This window comes from Prinia subflava, chromosome 11 (genome assembly GCF_021018805.1).
Source record: "Prinia subflava isolate CZ2003 ecotype Zambia chromosome 11, Cam_Psub_1.2, whole genome shotgun sequence".
Classification (NCBI taxonomy): Eukaryota; Metazoa; Chordata; class Aves; order Passeriformes; family Cisticolidae; genus Prinia; species Prinia subflava.
This window is the reverse complement of record NC_086257.1, coordinates 13,119,821-13,143,492: the sequence shown is the minus strand read 5'-3', so window position 1 is coordinate 13,143,492 and position 23,672 is coordinate 13,119,821. Positions and strand designations below refer to the sequence as shown.

At 39.1% G+C, this 23,672-nt stretch overlaps 1 protein-coding gene across 2 annotated transcripts; it reads right to left on the bottom strand.

Annotated features, from left to right (window-relative positions):
* Positions 1-923: 923 nt before the first annotated feature.
* AGTR1 (angiotensin II receptor type 1) lies at positions 924-23,288 on the bottom strand. 2 transcript variants are annotated; one of them, XM_063408424.1, is made up of 3 exons: positions 23,159-23,288; positions 18,524-18,641; positions 924-4,851 (listed from the first exon to the last, which is right to left on the bottom strand). In XM_063408424.1, exon 3 carries the CDS (start codon positions 4,796-4,798, stop codon positions 3,719-3,721), a length of 1,080 nt encoding a protein of 359 aa, XP_063264494.1. In that variant the 5' UTR covers positions 4,799-4,851; positions 18,524-18,641; positions 23,159-23,288; the 3' UTR covers positions 924-3,718. The 2 variants fall into 2 exon arrangements, with proteins under 2 accessions (XP_063264494.1, XP_063264495.1); XM_063408425.1 differs by lacking the exon at positions 18,524-18,641.
* Between the last annotated feature and the right edge of the window lie 384 nt (positions 23,289-23,672).

The following is a 23,672-nucleotide window of genomic DNA, read 5'->3' as shown; positions in this document are numbered from 1 at the left end:
TCACCAATGTACATTATACAGTATGATTTAGAATGGGCTTACAATGGACAAGCAAGTAGGGAGTGGAGCACAAAACATGAGTCACATAAAGTACTCTTGCACAATAAATAGAAATAAATATTATCCATGTACATGTACAATATGTAATTCAGTAATTATTCAGCAGAAAATAAGGTATTCATTCAGTAGATAAAACTGTGGTGGAACAGGGGTTGTAATGCCTGTATTTGGGGTTATATGCTGTTCCCATTAGTACTGATTTGGGTTCCTCACAACAGGACAGTACAAGGACAGACTAAGAGTTGTAGTATTTTGCTTTGGTCATCACAGGAATGAAAAGCACTGTGGATATTCCTTTCAAAAATAACTGCATACTATTGCATATTAATTAACTTTGTGTTCTTTAAGGTAGTGGTAATTTGTTCTTAAACATCTACAGCCAGTTTTGTTTTGATAGGGCTCAACCCAAAGTTTCCCAAAGATGGCAAAGTCAGATAGAGCCGAATCTTACTCCCTCCTTTGTTGGCACTGGGTAGGTCCTTGCACCAAAGAACATTCTGCCCATCTCCCACCTGCCCCTCAGTAGGGTCCACATGGCCAAGGGTCCCCAGCAAAGGCCAGACTGTCCCCTCTGCCTCCCCTGTGCTCTGCCTGCCCTGTGTACAGGTCTCCAGCCCATAGGTGTGCAGGGGAGTGTAAGGCTCAGCAATAACCTCTATCTCAGCACCTGCCTTGGCTGCAGTACATGAAGGAAGTGGTGTGGGTGTCCGTGCTGTGGGTTTTTCCCTTAGCTGTCAGTTTGGGGTGTTGTGAAACTGCAGCATCTGGCTGTACACAGTAACTCTGTGCTCCAAAACCTACCAGTATGAGTTGCTGGAGACTTTTATCTCTAGATTCTTTTCAGTATCTGCTGATTTGCTGTATTTTTGTTTTCTTTTTTTTTTAACTAGCATATTTGGGGGTTGATCATTGTTTACTTACTCCTTAGGAGAACAGAAATTTCCCTGCATTATTTAGGAAAGCTTTCCCCTCCACCTTCTTTGCCTTTTGGTTCAGGGTCAGTGCTGCCCTCAGGGCACACCAGGTGCAGTCCCTTCCTACCTTTCCTCCAGTAACACAGCTGTGCATGCTCCTGCTTTTTACATGGCACAGGCAGATGCAGGTGGCACCAGTAGCTTAGGAACACAGCCTCTTAAAACTGCAGGCTCTGGCATGAAATGACCAAGATCAGTAACCAATGGCTTTGATTTTTATGTCCTCTTTGAAATGGCTCTTGTAGTAATGCCATCAATGTTTTGCAAATGAGCTCCCTATTGTGGTCACTGGGGATGCTGGATTTCAGTGACCAAAGGGATGAGCAGATGATGAGGAAATGCTTGCTTAGACCCTCTCAAGGAATTTACTGGCCTCCCAGATGGACAAGTTTGTGTTTTATTCATACAGGAATTTTGCCACAGGTGAGGATCTTCATATCCTTCAGGTGGCAGGGAAGTGTTGCTGTTTCTTTCTGTAACAACTTTTGAGATGTAAAGCAAATTTGTGGCTGCATCCAGCAGGTGGCAAGCACAGCACGCAGAATTATGGCTGGACAGAGATGCTTCTGCTAGGGGAAGTTCCCGATGCTGCTCAGCATGTGCATGTGTGTCCATGAACAAAATACACAGATAAACAGCAATCTCTGCCAGTCCTTTGCCACCTTAGAGTTCTGGGGCACTAGTCCTGCTCTGGGTGGTGTTGATAATGCATGGGGTTATTGCCTTGTTCAAGCAAATGGCTGCCTCACACATAAGGATGTAAGCTAAATAGGAAGTGTTCTGTATAACAATTTAAATATGTCTTTAAATGATATAGTTAAATGATGTTAAGGCTTCATATGTTGGGATACTAGCTTGCAATTAAATTGATGTTTTAATGAAGGAGCTATGTTTTAACATACAGCTTTAGAAGTTATGGCTTGTCACAGTGCCTTGCAATGTATATGAGTAGACACATTTTCCCATTTTTGCAGCTGGAAGAACAAAGGCAAAACTGAAAAAAACTTTCATTAGCATAAGCAAATGGAAGAGTAGGAAGATTTCTAGATCTGGTTGTTGTCCCATTTTTTCCTTAAAAAGTATTAAACTACAGTAATAACTGTTTTGTTGTGTTTTGCTTTTGATCATCAGAAAATATGGATAATCCATCCACTCACTACTTGAGACTAAGCCACATTAGATGTATTATTACAAATACTGCAAATTCTCAAGGGGCATGTAATTTTCTACATGACATATGTAAAGTTTTGGATTTTTTCTGAAGTTTGTAATGTCAAAAAGTACTTATGAACTCATTTATCTTTGAGGATCATAAATGGGTGTGAATCAAGCATAAATATTATCTGAAGTTCATTATTTGAGGGAAAAAGGACATATATGAAGATATCATTGGTGGAAACTTCCTACAGTGCTTATCACCTTTCTTCTTGATTTGTGTTGAGAGTTTGAACCAGACTTTAGTTCTGATTTATGCTAGTATAAATCTGAATTTGTTCCATATAAATAAAAAAAATGTTGTAAAGGGAGCAAATACCTTGGATATAATTTTATATAAATGGAGAGAAATTCTGAAAAGCCAAGAGTAAAGTTTGATCTTAGGTGTTCTGTGATGGGACTAAAAGTATTATTAGTTAAACAGATACATAAACATTGCCACATTTTTGCTTATCAATATATGAGTTTACTAAATGTGCAGGAATTTGAAAAACTAAGTGGATTTGATTAGTTGGTAACTTCTCTCACTGAGTGTCCTGGTTATAACACAAAAGTAGTTTAAAGTTTTCTGATCATCTCTTTCCCAGGACTCATGTTTTCAAATACAGAATTTTACTTTTAGTCATAAAGAGTACAGAGTCAACTCCCTCTACATGTAAAGTTCTTCAAAGTCAGGGTGGCTTATCATGACGAAAGGCTGAGTGAACCTCATTTCTGTGTGCCCATATAGAGGTGGGTTTTTAAACTACTATAAAAATACCCACTGGGATATAAATGTACATTTCTGAAGGAATGTTTGAAATGTATGAGTAGGAATATAAATCTAGAAATATATATATTCTATATTTAATAAATAAATCTGCATTTTATTGCATATATTATGAAAAAAATTGCCATAAAAAATAGTAGCATAAATCAGAATAAGACCAATTTCAAGGACCTTAAATTTCAATTTGAGTTTAAAATTGGGCCTCTATATATAGCATATATTTGAAAATATATTATAAATATGATTATAGGACATTTATATAATTAAAAAAAAACAAAACAAACCAACAAAACAAGAAACAAAACGCCACTCCTCCAACAGAATAGCTCACATATATGCAAATCAGGTTCTTTGTATTTTGTGTTATTTGTACAAGTTTTTCCTTTTGAAACACCTGTGAACTCAAGTTAGGAGTTTTCCCTCCCCTTCTTTCGTAGCTCCAAGCAAACAGTGGGATCCTGGCAGGAACTCTGACACGCCTGTCCAACACTTGTGCTGCTTTCAGTAAAGAAAATGAGAACGAAGCAGTCCTCTTTACAATGTAAGATGAAAGGCCACTGCTGACTCTCTACAGTATGATTTCTCTGAGGTGATCCAGTGTTGCTGTAATGAACCGTGATGTTCAGGACCGCAGATGAATCTTGTTGTTCTTGCTGCTACACACGCAAGGTTGTTCGAAAGAAGAACTCTGCGAAACGCCTCAGTCGGTATCGAAAGGCCCGGCAGTCTTTTTGGTGTGCAAGCGGATATTTTCTGGTGGCCGATAGGAGAGGGAGCTCATTTTGGTTGTTAAGCTTGGATGTGTGCTGACGTTTGGTGGGATGTATTTTATTAGCTGAAAGAAGTATTTTTTAAAGTTCTTTCCAAAAAAAACATAAAAAAAGGGATTCAGACAGTTGTTAAAGTAAGCGATACAGATGGTGAAGGGCATAGCTGTATCCACAATATCGGTGATTTTGCAATCTGTTATTACATGTAGTTGAATCAACACATCCAAAAAAGTGAACACTTGATGAGGAATCCAGGAAAAGAAAAAGAAAAATACAATTGCCACAATCATCTTAAAAATATCATCATTTCTAGTCTTATTTTTTTGAATTTGATACGCCTTCTTCAGAGTCTTCCAAATTAAGGTGTAGCTTGTTAATATGATCAGGAAAGGAATCAAAAAGCCCAGCAGATTTTTGGACAAGCCCAACCCGACCCGGAGCGTGGTGTTATTGCTCTCGTAGCGAAAGCCGCAGACCGTCATGTTGAGGTTCTCTGCAAAGAAGATGTTGCGGTGGATGATGACGGGCAGGCTGGCCACGCCGGCCAGCAGCCAGATGGCCACGCAGGTGGCGCGGGCCACGAAGATGGTGCGGCGCACCCGCGAGCGCACCGGGTGCACGATGGCCAGGTAGCGGTCGATGCTCAGGCACGTCAGCAGGAACACGCTGGCGTACAGGTTGAAACTGATCCCCGCCGAGGCCAGCTTGCACAAGCAGTTGCCAAAAGGCCACTGGTACTCCATGGCCGTGTAGGCCGCCCAGAGGGGCAGAGTTATCAGGAAACACAGGTCGGCCAGCGCCAGGTTGAGAAGAAAGATGCTGGCTACTGTTTTTAATTTCATGTAGCAGTAAATGACGATAACGACCAGGCTGTTCCCGAATATGCCTATGATAAAGATGATGCTGTAAACAGTCGGAACCATAATGTAGATGTAGCTGTGTCTTCCTGAAACAGGACAGTCCACGTGGATTCTTTTAACAGTTTCTTCAGCAGAGTAATTTGGGATCATCTTGAACTCTTCAGCTGTAACCTAGTTTCAGAAAGAAAATATGGAGCTCACACCTAGGAGGGAAAAAGAGGAAGAAAACAGTATTTGTGTTAGGGATTTAATTTTTAACCATTCTCAACTAAATGTCAAGTTTTTGGTCAAGTCTGACACAATGTGTCAATGTCTTTGAATTTTAAAATAAGCCATCTTCAAGTGTTTTATCAACCAATTCCTATTTTAATACAAACTTCGCAGAGTAAAACAGAGCTAAGAATGTTAGGAGTTGGCTGAACATTTTTAGATTCTTTTTAGCATAAATGAAATCTAAAAAGCCTCTTTCAATTAACAAAGTTCCAATTTAGAATAATAGTATTTAGTGAACATATGTCAAAAATAATAAGGGAGACTGAAAATAGCAGATAACTATAAATTCAGCAGAATCTTTAGATTATTTTCTTTCCATAAATAGGTAACATATTTAATGAGGTAAGTTATTCAGATAGCTCAGAAACTAAACTCAAGCACTCTGAATACTAATTAAGTATGTAAATACAAACTGCAATGAATTAAGAAAATAAGTGACTTTAGATTAGGTACTCATTTGTATCTCTGAGATTAATCACTAGAAATTTTTTTCTGTACAGTGAACTAAATTCTTTGAGAAAATTTTTACATCACAGAGAAAGATGTAAACTCACAATCTAGTATTCTGTTGTATCAAAACCACATTAACTATTCCGAGGTTACTTAGCTCCCCATCTGGCTTGGAACAATGATATTTCTAGTGAGGGAAAATGAATCTCTGAAAATCCAGACATCTCCTGAACAGTTGCACATTAATAACTGTACAAAGAGTTTAAGAAGGATGCAAGGGGGAACATAGTACATTTTCAGTTGCTTACAGAATTTATGTATCCAAGAACTGAAGCTATGTTTCTGGATCATATTAAATGTTCAGCAAGGATAAGAAATCTCCTTTAAAGGGCACCTGTTTGGTTTGCCAGGGCCTGTGTGTTCTGCAAGAATCATTTCCTTATTGACTAATGACTGATGACTTTAGAAAGCAGGTAATACAGTGTGACTCTGACACTCCATACTTTCCAGAGTCTAAAAACAGATAGTCTTCCCTGAAAAATAATGTATGTGAAAAAAAAAAATAAAATTGATAGTTATTATTGCAGAGTAGTGTTTATTGCTGTTTGCAGGATCCTGACAGCTATAAGCCAAACCCAACTTGTACTGCTTAAAACAAAAATTAACTGAAATACTTTGGCTTCCAAAACAAAATAAAGCACACCCCAAACAGCAAAGAAATCCTTTTTAAATGTAAGACCCACCCTAAGGCCCTGGGCAGTCCAGATGCCTGCAGAAAGCAGAGATGCCCTTCATTACAGACACAAGAGCTATGCTGTTTCAGATGTGGCTGCTCGTTATTTGAGAGGTTCAGCACTGATGTTCCTTTTAGGTGTGGAATGCTACTGAGTTTAATGTTTGACTTGCTCTTGTTGGAAGACAAATCTTTTCACAAATGATTGTGTTTTAATAGGGAAGTGAGGCACCGATTTGTCTCAGCAAAGCCCACAGGAAGTCTGAAGGAGCCAGGGACTGAACCCAGAATGGACCCAGCGTCTTGTGAGCAAGGTCACCCTTTGGCTCTCAGCGTTTTGAAGACTTGTTATTTCTCTGTCTTAGCTTATGTTGTAGCATATGTTTGCATTAATAACCTGATTCACTTCTACAAAACTAGCAGGGTAATGTCAAGATTTAGGTTCTTGATAACTCTATCAAGTTTAGAGTATCTACTAAAGTGCAACTAATAGACATTTTGTCAAGATGTGCCATACAACACTTCCCAGTCAATTCATTCTATGTATTAGTCTTGTTCTTCATAGATGTCTCAAAATGACATCAGCTATTTTTGCCATGTCTAAGAAATTAAAAAGTCAAGAAAAAGAGCCAATACAAAGAAATCTGATCACATGTGGCACTCTAGTACATTCTGAGCAAAACCTGGCTTTCAAACTGTGCCAAATCTCAAATACAAGATGTTTGGCTCTGTGGAAGGTCAGCCTATCCCTGGGACAGGGAAACCACAATAAAAAGATTTCAAGATAAATCCTTTTATCTCATCCCTTGGTTATGAAAGTAACTTTGACAGTAAGTGATATGTTCTGCAACATCAAGGTCTGACAACATTTGCCCTGTCCCAGCTACAGGCTGGGACTTACAGTCTTTGCTCCCTTATGTACCCACTAAAATTACAGCCCAGAACTTTGCAGTGAGACTCTGTAGTGAAGTTTCTGCTCAGGAGGTCACCTGTACAAGTTTGACTGGCAATAATGTGCATCAGGCCCAGTTAAGGCTGGGCAAGATGTTTCTCAGTGACAAGATTAACCAGCCACTGATACAATTTGGCTCTGTGTGTGCTAAGTGACAGATCCAGTTTCTAAGGCAAATGCAGCTGAGGGTGAATATTCCCTTTGGGTGGGGTTGATTCTGTGTAGATGCCAAGGCAATTTTCCCATGGTCTTCTCACACACCCCTTCAGTGTACTGTGTTATGTTGTTTTGCTTCCAATTTCCCTTTTCTGCCCACTTGGTGACCTGTACTGTTTCATGTCAGTAGTAGCTTTAGCAGATGCTAATTAATAGCATATGTTCTTTCAAGAAAGGCTAACAGTGATTCTATTACATTTTCAGAAATGTGTTAAAATAAAAGAAACATTCAGCTGGGAATAACTATCTGGCACTCTGAGGTATTGAATTCTCAGAGCATATTCTGGAGTGCTTGGGAAGTAAAAAAAGGCAGAACAAGTTCCATGAAGAATCAAGAATTTTGTCAAGAAATAGCATTATACTTCAATCCACCTCTGTTAGACTCTGTAATCCTCCTGGAGTTAAAAGGTTTTGATGTAACACTGAAGTCAGTGGAATTGTGCAAATGATGTGTCTGGTATGCTATCAGCTTTACATTATACTAAGGAATTACAATCAATAAATAAATTCATCAACATTTGCAGTAAATGACAAGGAAGCAGAAATACGTAATGTGGTTGCTTTTGGATAAACACATATGGATTGCCATCTGGGTATCTGAAAACAATCTGAATGCTGCTGTGAGAATGAGCCTCACAGGAGCTGTACATGTGAAGCACACTAAGGAAAGCACTTCTAATCTCAAACAGAAGTTTTAAATTTCCTGGAAATTCTAAAGTTTCAGAGCAGCCTCAGGTGGATCTGGTTCCTTGAGCACAAACAACTTCATAGCATTAGTAAAAGCTTCAAAATTGGAGAAGGTAATTTTTTTGGAAGGCATGGGCCCATGGCTGTGCTGAGTAGTGAGAGAGGGCCACCGCAGCAATGTGAATTCCTTACAGGCAGTGATCTCTTTCCCATAGCACCTTCAGTTTTTCCTGTTTTTCTCACCTGCCACAGTTCATCTGCTTGTCCCAGGATCATGGCTGTACAAGTGCAAAGCAGATATTGCTGCACAGGAAGAACTGCAGATTCTTTTAAAATACTCCAGAAGTAGATGGCTGATACAGCTTTATGCTGCCAGAATGCAACAAAGCAGGTAAAACCACTGGCCAGTTAAATGCTTCTATTGAAGTTGTGCACATTGATAATTCCATGTAAAGCATCTCAAATGATCTGTGTTAACATAATGATAATTGGATCATTTTAGGGCTGCTACACAAGAAGCTTTTTCTAACAGGATTGAATTGTGACTGTGAATGGTGTGGTGGCATTAATCTCAAACAAATTATCTGGTGAGAAGCAAGCTCCTGTTCTGAGGTACTGTCCTGTTTGACCTTTTATCTTTTTTAATTACAATGATTACAATAAGTCCCTGATAATGAAATGCTTCAGACTGCCCAACCAACTATTATTTACCACTCCATTCATTGCTTCTGTTGGGTGAACATGCATCCTAATTAAACTGCCTGTGGAAACAAGGAATGCTGGGCTCATGTGAGGTAAACAGCACTTTGCCTACTGCAAGATCAGATAGCAGTGGCTGTGCCTTTCTGTGAGAAGTTCATCAGCTAAAAATAGGTAAGCAGGCATCACAAGTCAGATTTTGAACAAAAATGTACTTAATATTTGCTTTGACAAAGATTAAATAAACTCAGGCTGACAAATCCTGCCACAGCTCAGCCATCTTATCACTAGGTAATGTGCACTTTCCTTCTGACAGTGGGTAGGTTATTTGCTTTTCATACAAATGAGAAGGTAGTTCCATGTTTAAGATGATACTGCATTCTATTTTTATGTAAAATTTTTGCACAGGGAGAAAAGAGAATGAAAAATGTTTGGAACATTACATTCAGTATATTAGCTGTATTTATTTCTTTCTGGTGGTATAAACTTTATCTTATGAGTTTAGTCCCGCCCTTTCCTAATTTATTCTAACTGCTGAGAAAGTAATGACACCTACACATGCTTTATTGCAAAGGCTTTTAGGGTATTTTTCTATCCAACAGAGTAACCTTTCTATCTCATGGCCGTAGTGAATAGATCTACTTCTGTTTCACATGCACACTTCAGCACCTTCTCTGCCTTCCTGGAATTCCTGAGCAGTACTGTTGTGGAGCTATAGATTTACTTTTCTCCTAGCTCTTATTTCTTCAGCTAGTTCTAACAGTCTGTATTTCCCACCTATGGCTTTCCTAAATATCTTTAATCCAGAGCTGATAGATGAATTGTGAAGGGAAAGAGAAATACAAACACAGGTACATAATTCAAACACAGGAGACCTGTGTTAGCAGCTGTCAAGCTGGCTGCTGCTCTGCAATTTTGGATAAGGAGATGGTCTGATATCAAAACAGAACTTGAAGGACCTTGTACTGGTCTTTGCATTTTCTTTTAACAACTGAGGCAACTGCCAGTCTGTTGAAATTGCTGTTAATTTTGTGATGTTTGCTTTATTTACTTAAAAGTATGTATATTTTTAATGTTCTAACATATGTGTGGATTCTTTGTGCCTTCCCCTTGCAAGAGCTCGAGCTGGTCTGCTTCACTTGTGCTGGCCCAATAGAGCTGGAAAATAAACTGCCTGTGATCCTTTCAGGATCTCCTTCTCTATAACATCAGAACTTAAATTGGGTATTACTTCTTTTTGTGCTAGCAGAACGGTTCCTGTTATTTTGCAAATGTGAACTGTTTATGTACTCTGACCTTCCCTGTAAGAACTTCTCTGTATTTATTTCCTCTGCCACACTTCAAAGCAGTCTGTCCTTCTGTAGGATGGCTTTATAGTTTATTCTGAGAAGAATTAACATCTATCTTCTGTTTGTTCTCATGGACTACTCTCATTAATTTTCTCTTCAATTCCCAAGTATCTTTCAACTACTCAGTTTCAAAATTTATGTGAAAAAAGACAGATGAAGGGGCTTTTTCCTCTGGGAAAAATCAATGCTTGTAGAATGTCTGAATAGGGAGTGTGTATGATTTTGAATGATTATGGAGGAGGAAAATGCAAAAGAAAGTAACAAGTTAAGCAGAGTGACATTTAAATTGCTTTGAAGTTTAACTCATAATATAGATTTTGACCACTAGAGGTCTGTATTTCCTGTTTTAAAATAAGACAATTGCTATGTTTTATACTCAAGTGCTATCACTTTTCAAAACATCCCCTTTGTTCAAGATTATTTAAGAAGAAAACATAAGGCAAAATATATATCATTGTACCTGTACTTATTTAAATTTAATGCACCAGAGGTAACTATTTTCACTTTATTTTAGCATCTACCATCTTCCATCTAATTTCCTGTATTCTGACACATTCCTGGTTTTGTTAACCTTCAGCCCAGTTCTTGCACTTTTAAGACTTAGAATAAGAGTGTGATATTTTATTTTTTCAAAGACATATGCAGCTTAAACTCTCTGTGACCCAAATTAAGACTATTTTAAAGAAAATTCACTTTAGCAATGCAGATGGAAAAATAGTAACACCTACTCATTGAACAAAGATTATTTTAGATCTGACTAAGCACGTTGTTAATCATACAGCTCTTTTCCAAATATCAGCCAATTTTGAATGAAGATATTTTTACTGTTGAAAATGACACTTCAGAAATACTTTTTTTTTTTTTAAACAACTTAAGGGTCTTTTAGAAATTGAAAGGTAACAAGTCTACAAGAAGCCTACACAGTGTTATCCAAATAGTGTGTACATTTTATTAATTTTTAGCAATTTATTAATTTGAAAATAGAAGCCTATTTAACACTTTTTACACCACTACCAACCCCCACTTTTACTAATATCCTTGGATTTGTCATTACCTCTATGGACAGTGGCAGTGGATGATGCTGTTATTCTCTTTCAAACTACATGTTTACCTGAATAGTTCCCTAAAGCTGGTAAGGGCAAACAGCTTTTAATTCAGATGGAGCAGAAGGGTTGTTGGTGTCACAATGAGATTTATTTATTGAAAACAGTAGATGAGCAAATTAGAACCAAAAAAATGCTATGAACTATACTGTCCTGTTCCAGATGAGTTGGACTAATCAGTAGCTTGTCCTGTATTTATGTCCAATGGGTTATACAGTGTCAGTTTATCTCTGTGCACTTAAGGGATGTTTGGGTACAAGCACACAATGTTTATATCTCCAAGCTGCTAAAAATAGGAGCATTTAGAGAGAATAGAAGTGATATATAGAGATGGAAGACTGGCAAGCAATTGGCTAAATTTAAAATTAAGAATAAAGAAATTTAGTCTATTATTTGCACACTTACACTTTGTGTTCAAAATCAATGTGGCAAAAATTGGTGGAAGTGAAAGGACACTTCGAAACACTAATTCATGGGCTAGTGGAGTGATGAATATAATCTTTCAATATATTTTTTTGGGCATTAAATTCCAATGTAGTCCTGTGTAAGATGTGGCAGTTTGTCTGCTCTTTTAGCAGTCTACAGTGTAATGATGTCACAGTTACAATGAGAGCAGCTGCAGTAGCAGGGAAGTTTGGACTGCTGTTTGCATATACTCTCACAGTGCATACAGAGTCCAGAAACACTGGAAATAGCTCTTCCTACTACTTAGCTCTTTGGACAAAGCTAACTGTCAATCCCTAACCCATGTATGTGTTGTTTTGGGTGTTTTTTATTTTTTTTCTTTTTTTCCCAGAATCTGGGAAGCCCTGATGTACATACTTCTATAAAATTTTACTTGTAGAAGTTAATGCCAAGAAAGGATTGCTCAACTTCACTAGTGTTTCTCAACCTCACCAGAACTTAGTGAATGCTATCATGGCAAAGATTAGGGGGATTTTTTGTATGAAATTTGTTGACTGACAGATAAACGGGGCACTCATTAGAGCTAGCCAAAAGTTTTTCAGTCTAATTCTTTTAATTTATAGGTTTCATTGTTAGGATTCTCTAGATTTAAGTTTCAAAGTAAACATTGATTTCCTCTTATACACATGTAATTTTGTTTTCTCTGCCGTTAAGGGTAAGGAAAACATTCTTGGATTCAATCCATGTAGAACTGGACTCCAAAACATTGAAAGATTAACCACTGTCAACATGCAGCCTGTTTAATCTCTCGTGGAGGATCAGTGAGGTGGTGGTTTTAGACACTGCTGGCTCTGGCTTGACAGTGTATGCCAGATACTTTAGACTTTTCTACCTAATTTTCTGTTTTCTTTTTTCCTATTTAACTATCAGAACAATCTCTGTTTTCTTTCTTTGACCAAGGCTACATGAATATGTTGCAAACTCTCTGGTGTTTAAATGTCTTACGTATCATATAACCTTAAGGATATGAACATAAAATTATTCCCAGAACAATAACTTAAAACTGAAAAGATAATTAAATAAAGTAAAATATATTTCTAGATTAATAGCTCAGTAATTCTGAAACTGAACATCACAATGCTAAGCTTCTGAAAAGATGATGTTTGAAAGGGGATTCTCATGGTGTCCTGTCACCTAGGTTGGTCTGTCTTGACAGAAATGAATATCATCTTTTCCTTATCTAGATTATTAACCTATAGCCAAATTAGTTTTTAAATATGAAAATTAGTTGTTATAGCAGGAAGCACTGCTCTTGTTTATAACACAAGGTAAAGAATTGTTTCTTTCTCTAGAAGAGGCACTTAGGCATATTAAGACTTTGAAATGAGTACATTAACAACTATCACCAATGCAGCATGGGTTTTTGCATCTCTGCTCTGGCCATTAGCTTTACCAAAAAGAAAGATTGGCACCCTTCTGGGAGATAAAAATAATCAATAACCAGCAGGCTAACCTAATGTCTGCTTCTCAGGATCATGTCATCTCCTCATACTGCTAACAGTGTCATTTATTGCACATTAGATGAAAGTAAATGAAAGACAAAATAAAGGTATTTCAGAACAATATAGGACTAGAATTTCTAGGGTTTTCAGCACTGACATGACATGTTTTTAGAATAGCAGCACAATGTAATATTTTAGTATGAATACACATTTTACTGAAGGTTTATAACTTCAATTTGATGCAGGGTTATGAAGTATCTTCAGGGTATTTGGAAGTACTTGAAATAATCAATAATTAACCAGAATTAAGCCATCAATCCCAGAAGGAATAAAAATGATATTAGTTTGAGCTGTGAAAGGTTACATGCTGCACAGTTACTTTCTCTGAGTGATAGTAAATGAATGAATGAACACATTTCCTTTATTACAGTCGGAATTGCCTATATAAAATATAGTGTGCCCCATGTGATTATTTTTAATAAAAGACAGAAATCGAATTCAGGTTTGTTAAGCACAAGTGGAATAATTTGATGAATTTTAAGTTTCTTTTCTGATAGCTTAGTTCAATGAAATAAGAAGTTTGTTGTTTTGTTTTGGTTTAATTACATTGCAAGGCACATCCTAGACAAATGTAGCTTCTGGATACCTAATCCCACACCTGAAATTTCTCCATTGCTTCCATATGTAATGCACCATAAGATTCTATTGTGAACACCTCCAATCTGAGAAGGGAATTTATGTTAATTCTTGCCTTGATCCAGTTTTATATTTCAGTCTTATATTAAAAATGCTGTGGAGAGGCAAGAAAGAAAAAAACCATACTGAAATAAAAAGCACTCTGTGAGCACACCTTGTCATGGCCAGTTCCAACAGCAGAGATCAGGTACAAGGAGTGAGGTATCTCACCTCCTTTCAGCTTGTGGGAGAAGGGAGCACGGGTGCCCCTGGTAAGCACCAGCTGTGTCAATTACCCAATGCAGCCTGGCCCTGCTGTGGCCAATAAAGAGAAGTGTGATAAAAGGGGTGCGTGAGCTGGTGAGGGGAGCATGAAGAGGAGGAACCTTGGGCAAGAGGGAGTGAGAGGCTCTTGAAGAAGGATCCTGAGGAGAGAGAATCACTGCTTTGAGGTCAGTCTTTGTGTGCAGTTAGAACCTGTTGTTGGAACCTGCAGTCACAGTCTAGCTAGGCTGACCCTGCAGTCAGAGGCTGTGAGGGAAACCTCAAGCAGGAGCTGGCTGCAGCCACAGTCAGTGAATGGTTGGGGTCAGGATGGCTCAGCTGTAAAGAGGATTAAACCAGGACCCTTTTCATGCTGTGATAAATCAGAAGTCTGTGTGTTGGCTCATTTCTACTCTTTAACAAGAGGGCTGAGGCAGCATTAGGTCTTACATAAATCAGAATTTGCTTACTGGGTGTTCCACACACCTGTGGATCTGTCCTAAGTTACACAGTCCTCTTCACTGAAGATTGAGTGTTCCTTCTTCAGTATGTAAAAAATAGCAGGAACAACTGTTCTTCCTGTCCAGCTTGTAGGAGAAATGCTGTTATATTACTGTGATTTTGAGCAAGTAAAGCTTAACAAGGAATTACAATACATTTTACTTGCTGTTTTGAGTATCACTGGTCTCTAATCGCTCCTATTCTTGTTGGAAGGAATGCTAGATGGAATGCATCTGACACAGAAAGTGTTTTTAAGTTTCATTGTGCCGATCTTGGTCTTAGTGGTTGCACTTGTCCAGGAGGAGGGAGCTATCCCATGGAAAGTGACCTTCTTGGGGGGGTGGTGAAGGCTACTTCCATAAGCTGCTATAATTGCAAGACAGAGCTTGCTTACCAGCCTCTATGTAAAACCAAGTGAGACTTACGTAAGCTTAAAATACTAATGGTTGTGAATAATTTAGCAGAAAAAGGTACTTTGTGCTTCTAAATTAGAAATGATAATTTCATAAAATGGTTACTGCATGAGAGACACACCCACAGCAATATGCAGTCACTGGCAGAACCTTTTCTGTTGCTGGCAGAGATTACAACAGAAAATGGAATGGAAAGACCGAAACATAAACTACTTCCTTGTGAATCAAATCCCCTTCCTGTGGGAGAAAAGGCTTTTTCTCAATCTTTGCTCTTCTTCTGTGTTACAGATTTACTGTGAAAGACAACTCAATCAGTGGTGCTACTAGTATAAATGTACCAAAAATAATGTTTTAATTAGGTTTCTGTTGCTCCCTTTAGGCAAGGATGTTTCTAGGAAGAAGGGTAGTGGACACAGCTAATAATTTTGTAGACAAAGTTGGGATGTGATAGCATTTTGTGGAATTTCCAGTTAGTCTAGATAGAGGTTTCCTTGTTTTTTTCCAATAGTTTATTTTATTCAGAGACCACAGTGTCATTTGCCCCTCTCCCAGAGTCATATAACTCTTCTGCTGAGCCAGACACAGGGGCAAAAATAAACATTATGTATGCAGTTTATTTACAATCCTGAACAAATTTCCTTAGTTAAAAGTGAGATACTAATGCAATCAACAACAAATTCTGAAAAGTAATTTTACTTCTACTTTTCTGGTACAAGGAACTGCCTTTATGTACCTTCCTGTAAAACAGTAGGACAGTTGCCACCAGAGAGCTTACATAGATTTGCTTCAAGTAAAGCAAATCAGTAACATTTTGACATGCATAGCAAGATTCTGATGTGTGTTGAAGCCTTACCTGGTACGTTAATCCTCAAAAAAACATTCTCTTGCCATTGAGCTAAATGACCAGGCTTGTGCCATGATACACCTATGAGCTTTACAGGCTCAGTATGCAGGTCCTTCTGCAGGAAGGGCTTTTTATTTTTACATCCCAACCCAACCCCCCTGCTTCCCCCCCAAATATAGAAGGCAGATGTAAATTAATTAATAACTTTAGAAATGCATTGTGCAGAGCAATTACCTTCACCTGCAATGATGGCTAATGCATTCCATTCCTGTTACCTTTCACCAAAGTGTTTAAAGTTAACAGAATCTTTTGCTTTGAGTAATGAAGACATGAACTGAAATACAAATGTGTGCACATGCAGCATTTCTATGTGAACACAGACACACCAGTATCACTCAAGTGTCTACCATGGTAATTAAACCAGCTAATGTGAAAGCTTTATCACTGCATTTCTAGTGTCATAGCTAGTGATTTCCATGTAACTTCCCACCAGTCAGCTCTGCAGCAAGCAAACTTTGTGTTGAACACTTTTTTTCTTTTGACTTTGTGCTGAAAAATAGTGTTTGTCTTACTGAAGAAGCAAAGGCAATGTATTGTGGATTTCTGGGCAAGGAAATGGATGTTAGATTTCAACACCTTAGTTCAGAGGAACCTTTGTTTTGTAATTCAGCAATCTGTAATAGGATTTGGTTGACTGTGTCTGACTGAGACCCTTGATTACTTTTCTTATTATATAATTAATTTAGACATCCTTACAGTGGGAAAATATCACACCATGGCAATATGCCTCAGAAAAGACTTTTCCTCCCTAAATGAGAATGTTAGGAACAGCCTGGAGGGAAAAGTTAAAAGATTAAAAGCAAAAGATCAGCATGGAGGCTTCTTAATGAATCGCTCATTAGGGTCAGAAAAGGGGAACCAAAGGCAGAAAGGAAAGAAAACAGTATGAGTAACTGGTAAAGTACAAGAGTTTATTCAGACAAAAAAAATCTTTTAAAATGGTAATGTAGCTAAGCCCAAGAGAAGTTAGTATCATTGTAACTGTTAGTAGGTATAACACTGAAAGCATAGAGGCCCAATTGTGCTTTCAGTTGCACAAAACTCCTGTTAAGGGCAGATCATTATGAGGACTAGAAGAAAATTTGAGATTATGTGAGTCAGTTGAACTAGGGAGTTTCTAAAGGGTTAATCAAAGACAAGGAAAGGTCAAACATAGACACCTTAATCCATGTCAGTGTGAAAGGCATTATCACCCATGGAAAAACAAGTTACTATGATCCTTAGTGCTTTGTCTGGAAGGCGGCACACTTAATAGTAGGATCCCAAAATAGATGTTCTGCCAAATTTGTACAGCTTGTTTCCTGTTTTTCCCCCCACAGTAAAATTTATTGCTCTATTTTGAAAATAAAATTAATTGGTGAACTCTCTTTGCTGTCCTGTGATGTTCCTTGTGGGTACTGAGGACCAGCCAGAGGTAGCAAAACAAAGGCAGCTGTTACAGCTGGAGTGAGCTAATCTATGATACTGTGAATCAGTGCATCCTCAAGCAGGTGCAGTCTCCGTTCTCAAGCAAACAAAAGTGCACAGAAGCCCAGAAGGGACAGTGCTGTGCCTTCCCTGAGATGCAAAATGAGCTTTGCTTTGCTTTAGTGCTAGGAAAACTACCGTGCAATTACTTGTGTGTGTCCTTTACTGACATAGCTTCTTTTTTTTTTTTTTTTTTGATGGTGTGTTAAGAATGTGGAATAGCATCATAAAATGTCTTTGAAGGTAAAATGATTTTGAACACTTTTCTTTGAAGTGCTTTTTAGGAAGGCCATGTGAAAAGAAATATTTTTACCTGATTTGAGAAAAACTGTAATTGTCTAATCATGGTAACCTGCTAATAACAAAACCAAGTGGAAAACAATAGACAGCACAACTAGAGTCCCAGTTTGACAACACATGTTGATTCTTGCCCCATGCCTTCCATTTCTGACTGCTGTACATCAAGTAGAGAGACTGAGGATGGAGAAAACCAACCCTGAGCAACTCCAGTGGTGCCAACTTACCCCTTGGCAGGGGAAGGGAAGGAAGTAAAACTGCATAAACATTTAGGCTTGGGCAACAAGAATGGGTGGAGAAAGGAAAAAAGATGAAAAACAATAGGAATTTATAAAGAAAAAGAAGAGAAGGCAATATACATCCCATAAATGTAGACTGGGAAGGGCTTGAATGGTTTCTTAATAAACAAGCTCAGGCTGCATCTTTGTTCATCATGTGCTGCCTGCTTTGAGGAAAGGCTCTGGCCAGGCTGTGCTGATGCTAAAGCAGAGTTAAATGGAGGCCAGTTGCCAAAAGAACATTTTTTAGAGAAGTCAACTTGTGCATTTTTCTCCTTGCGTAAGCCCCCCATCATGAAAGTACAGCTGTTCAGAGGTTTTCTGGAATGTTTTACTTATTTGCATGTGTCCCTCCCTCTCAGCTAGAAATGCTGAGCCACAGCCCTCCTTTGTAGTGTCTCCTCTCTGTTCTCTGAAAACTGAGTGGATTCAGGAATCCACTGAATTTTAATTTCTGTTTCTGTTCCTATGCTTCATCTACTGATTATTAGACACTAACTAGCCAAGGATCTATCAGTAACTCAAAGTTGAATGACCTAGAAGTAAAGAAAGGAATAGGTGAATTAGCTGAAATTAGGAGTTAACTAAAATCATTCTTTGTTCTGTCTGTAACCCTAATTATAGCTTTCACCTCAAGCAGTGAAATACTGTCTAAATATTGACCTTGCCCAAATTCAGTACTAGATTCTTTGGGTATTGCCAGTTACCTTTTGCTGTAGCCTGCTTTTTGTCTTGTCTTCAATCATGCCACTCACTGCTGCATTGCCAATCTGATCTCACTTTCCTGCTGTGAGGCTGTCTTCGGTTATTACCCGTTTTCTGTGCCTACAAGAGAAATGCTACTCAGCTACTATAAAAGGAGATAAACACCACAAATAGTAACCAAGCATTCTAGCTAGCCTTGTTATATAGTGAATACCTGGACAGTTTTGCTATCAAACAAAACACAAATGGAATAAAAATTGTAAAAGACACCTGACCGAAGGCCAAAATCTGTAGTTCTTTCACATGATGGTGCAACAGAGAAAACTAACAGCGGGTCATTTGGAACATGATATTTTCCTATCCTTTGTTGCAATTCAATTGAAAGTGCAGAGTAATTTTAGTATAATCCATCATTTATCTGAAGATAAGACCAAAAATTATTGGGCCAGCAATTTTATTTCACATGAGATCTGTCTCAAACAATCACAGCTGTTAGGACTTACAGTCAAGATAACCTCTCTCCATTTGTTACAGCTGAGGTAAAAAAATGTTAAGTATGAGTATCATAACTGCCCTTCTTTGTCAAATTTGTTAAATTCCCCAAAATGTTCCGAAGTGGCGAAGATTCTTCCAGGGTACATCTGGCAATTTTAGGGGTTTTTTTTTGTTTTCTTTTGTTGGCAAAGGGTACATTTTAGGAAATGGTACAGAACATGGAATGAGTGCTCTGAGTAGAATGACTATCTGTTTGTGAAAGTGATCTTAAGAGACAAATTTGTTGATGGAAACAGAATGGAAAGAAGTACTGTCATTAGCAAAAGATTACTGGCTTGCTCTTCACTGCAAGGGTGTTGGGGATCAGAAGGAAGAGACAGAATATGATACTGTGATTGCACACAATTGCACTGAAACAGCTCTACTGGAGCCTTTCTGCTCTCCAGGCTGCAGTGTTTCAGCCTCATGAATGAGCTCTATGCATCTTGAAACTCAAAGCATATGTTAGGTTGCCACCTACTCAAACTCTCCAATGCATTTGAAGTCACCTTGTGCTTACATGCAAAAGATTTAACTTTTATGCAAAATGAATTCCCTGTAAGTAGGGGAGGTTCAACGCTCAGCAATGGCCCCCTATTTATTCCTGTTGGTGTTGTGGAAACTAACCCTAAAATAGTGAAAAGAATTATGTCATTTTCCCCTCCATTTCCTTCTTTCTTCAAAAGTGATATACGTTTTTTATTCTGTGTCAGAATTCCATGAGATTTCTAAAAATGTTTCTTTGTTACATTCTGCCGTTTCACCTTCTCAAACCTCATCCTAAAATGCAGAGGCTGACTTCTTAAAAACAGCACAGTCACCTTTAGGACTAACTGTCCAAAAATGTGAACTGCCATCCAAGAATAGTGAAAAATTCCTAATTATTTTTTCAGAGGAACACATGGTAAAAGACAACATCTGTGTCACTGCGTTTCTGATGGAATTTTTGTACAGCTGAGGGCAGGATGAACAAATAGCAGCAGTAAAGTAGATAAGGCTTGAAAACTGAGTTAAGATTACCCAAAGGCTAGAGATTTATCTAAACGTGCAATAGAGCCTCCAAGACAAGCAGGCTGCTGTGGGCCTGTAGTGACCAGGCTATACCTTCACCAATCCTCCCAGCTGTGAGCTCCCAATCTCACCATTCTTGCAACTCTGAAAAGATTTTGAGTTTATGCTTCTCCTTCTGGAGAGAGATGATGGTTGCTGTGCTGCCAGCATTACTATCAGAAATAGGTGAGGGGAATGCTTTGCTTTGCTGCCCACCACCCTTCCCAGCTTGGCCACTTGTCTTCTTTTTTCATGTATCCAATACAAGCCCAGGCAGATCTATTTGTAGATAAATCTTGATACCCCATCTCCCCAGCTCAGCTTTAGATACAACATATTCAAATTCAATTTTAGTTGATCTTGCCTCTCATTGAGGTAGTCTCCTAGAAGATAACCATTAAATTCAGTTTAAAGAATGTACAAGATTAACCATGTAATATAAATTACATGGTTATAAAGATATAGTATTTGATTAAAGTAATGCATAAATATCCATGTTCTGTATCCACATCAAGACAAATATGACATTTTATGAAGTCACCAAGGTAGAATAGGATATTTAAGGTGCAGAGAGCCAACTCCTCAAACAATTGCATGCTTCTTAGAGTGTGATTAAGACCCCTAAAATTTGGGCAGCAATAGCCACAGTTAAGCTTATGAATACTACTGGAGATACTAATAACTTCTGGAACACAAGAAGTTCTAGAGAAAAAAGAAAGGTAGTGAGCAATTGGGAGTAATTTGTGACTGCTTAAAATGGTTTAAATTAATACTAACCTTTTATATAAACTAGGACAGTGTATGAAAGTTTGTAATTTATGTAACTTTAAATTACTGTATTAATTACTGTACTCAACAACAGGCAGTGCCAGAGAAAAGAACTACCAAAATATACTCCTCTAACAAACATAGAGGATAAAATTACCACAGAGGAGAAAACTTAAGAGTAGAAAAATGCAGTCAGTGCCCATTATACAAAATATATATTTTTTTAAAATGGGCATTAACTCTGACACTTATTTCCATGTCAGTCCTTACATTTCTAGAAAATATAAATAAATCACCATATTTACATTCTGCATCTGCCTCTGTTTTTATGGTGTGACAAAGAGTGAAATTAAACATATTTTCCAGTATTTAATGAATTAAAGATAATGTTATTCAGGAAAGATGAATACCGTAATTCATCTTCTTGTTCCAAGAGGACTGTAAAAAGCAGGTTGTTGAGTTGTGATATTTGAAAGTTAAAGGCAGCTGTGGGTACTGACACTTCAGGCTGGTATTTTCTCCCTTTTAAACCAGTAACTTCTACCTGCAGTTTGCATATGCTGTCCAGCCCAGGAGACACTGTTTCAAAGCAGGAAGGCAGGACACCTTACTCCATAGAAAATGAGTAGACTTCTGCTCTCCCCCAGTGCAAAATTTATCTGTTTTCATCTATTACTATGACAAAAATTAGGGGAGAATGAAACCAGCTATATTCAAATTTAATGCTAAATGTGACTTCTCTTAATTGTACAGGGCCACTTTGCTTTCTCAGTTCAACAACATAAGCTAGGAGGCATGCAATAATCACAACTGATTTTTCTCTGCTTTGTAGTTCAAGCTGTAGAGAGAAAAATGTGCAGAAATACCATGTTCCTGCTAAAAGGCATGTATTTTAAACTCTTAATACATGAGCAAAAGCTGAATTTGTAGGTACTTAATATTTTTGAAAGCTGTTGTAATTTAAAAGATTATGGAGGCACCAAGTAAAATGGACTGCCATAGTCAGGAATATGAAACATTTGTCTGACACTAGAACAGACCTAAAAGCCTTTCTACATCATCATTGTAATTACCTGCTTCAGGCCATACTTAATCCTCCTATTCAGGCAAAAATCTAATCATGTTAGTGCTGTGGGTTCAGGCAAGTGACAAGAGAAGAGGCTTCACTTTAAAAACCTCCCTCTTTATACCTTCGTCCTGTGATTTTACTGAGCCAGTTTACTGCCTTGTTCCATGCTATGCAGCACAACACAACCCAAATGAGTGCTGCTACTTTTGGAAGTGATGGAAATTTACAGTGAACTGTAGCATGCTCTGGGCAGAATCCTGCTGTCCCTTATTGCCATACATCTCATTAATCCCAAGGGTTTTGCAGAAGCATAGAAAGAGGTGTAACTGAATACTGCAATTTTACTGCTTTGTACGTATCATGACCTGACTTAGTTACTGATACCACAGTTGACTGTGAGGAATATATGGCTTGTACTTGTAAGTAACTGGTAACATTAACATTCAGTGTTTTGATGCATGGAGAGGGGACAAACAATAAATATTTTGCAGGACTTCATCTGAACTTGTTAAAGAGCTCTAGTCCAATGAGAGTCCAAGAGGAGTTTAGAAATGGGCCAGGGAAAAAAAACAGTGAGGGAGGCATTTTAACTTTACTGACTAAAAGTAATCTCTGGTTGTAGATCGCTCCAATTCTTGCTCTGTAGAAAAAGGATAGACCTGGTTATGGAGGGTGTATGCTACAGAAGTCTGATTAAACCAATGCTTGCTGCTAACTGGTGGAAGTCGCATTGCCTGACAGACTGAGACACTGAACTGTTTGTACAACTCCCGGGAATCATAAACATCCCTCTTGGTGTTTGATTAATTTCTATCATGAGCTTAGCACAGCAATAGAAATTTAATTGCTCATCTGAACTGAGCAGAGGTGGCAGGGCTGTCTCGCAGGATGCTGGGGTGAGCCCCAAGGTGCGGCGGAGTTCCTGCCCAAGGGCGCCCTCGCTTTCTCTGAACTGTTGGCAACACTCGAGAGCTCAGACGCGGCAGGGCTGGGAGTCTGTGGGGCACTTAACCCTCTCTAAAATAGTTATGTGGAGCGGGCCTCGCAGGGCAAGCCAGAGCACGGGGGATTAAGTGGCTGCTTTTCGTCCAGGACTGAGCCTTCGTGTGCCAGCTCCGTCCAAGCCACGTATAAACTCCGTACAAACGAGGCTGTGCCGCGCTCGCAAACGCTCCGGTTGCCCCTGGCCGAAGGTGCCCGAGAGGGACGCGCTTACCTGGGTCCGGGCGGGGTGGCTGAGCCCCGGCGGCGCTCGGAGCGGGCTGGGCTGAGCCGAGCTGAACTAGGCTGGGCTGGGCTGGGCTCCGGGCGCGCTCCTCGCCGGCCGCGCCGCTCCTCCCGCTCCGTGCGCGGCCGCTCCGTTTATAGCGAGGGGCGTTGCGGCACAGCCCCGCTCGCCCGCTCCTCTCCCCACCCATCCCCGGGACGGGCCCGCTGACCCGGCTCCCTCCCACCGCCCCTCCTTCCCCGCGGCCCCGAGCCGGCGCTGGGCTGAGCCCCGCCGGGAGCTGGGATCGCTGCGGGGAGCGGAGGCTGCGGCCGTGGGGCGAGGGATGCGCATCAGGGGCCCCTCCCCTGCCTTTGCCTCCAGCTCTCAGGGGAAGGGGTTGCGAGTGATGTACAAACATTCCCCATTTCTCTAAGACTACCCCGGACCCCCAGTGAGCACAACTGAAATGTTCTGATCGCCCCTAGTGAAGTTAAATGTATACTTGCCTTAATAAATCTGG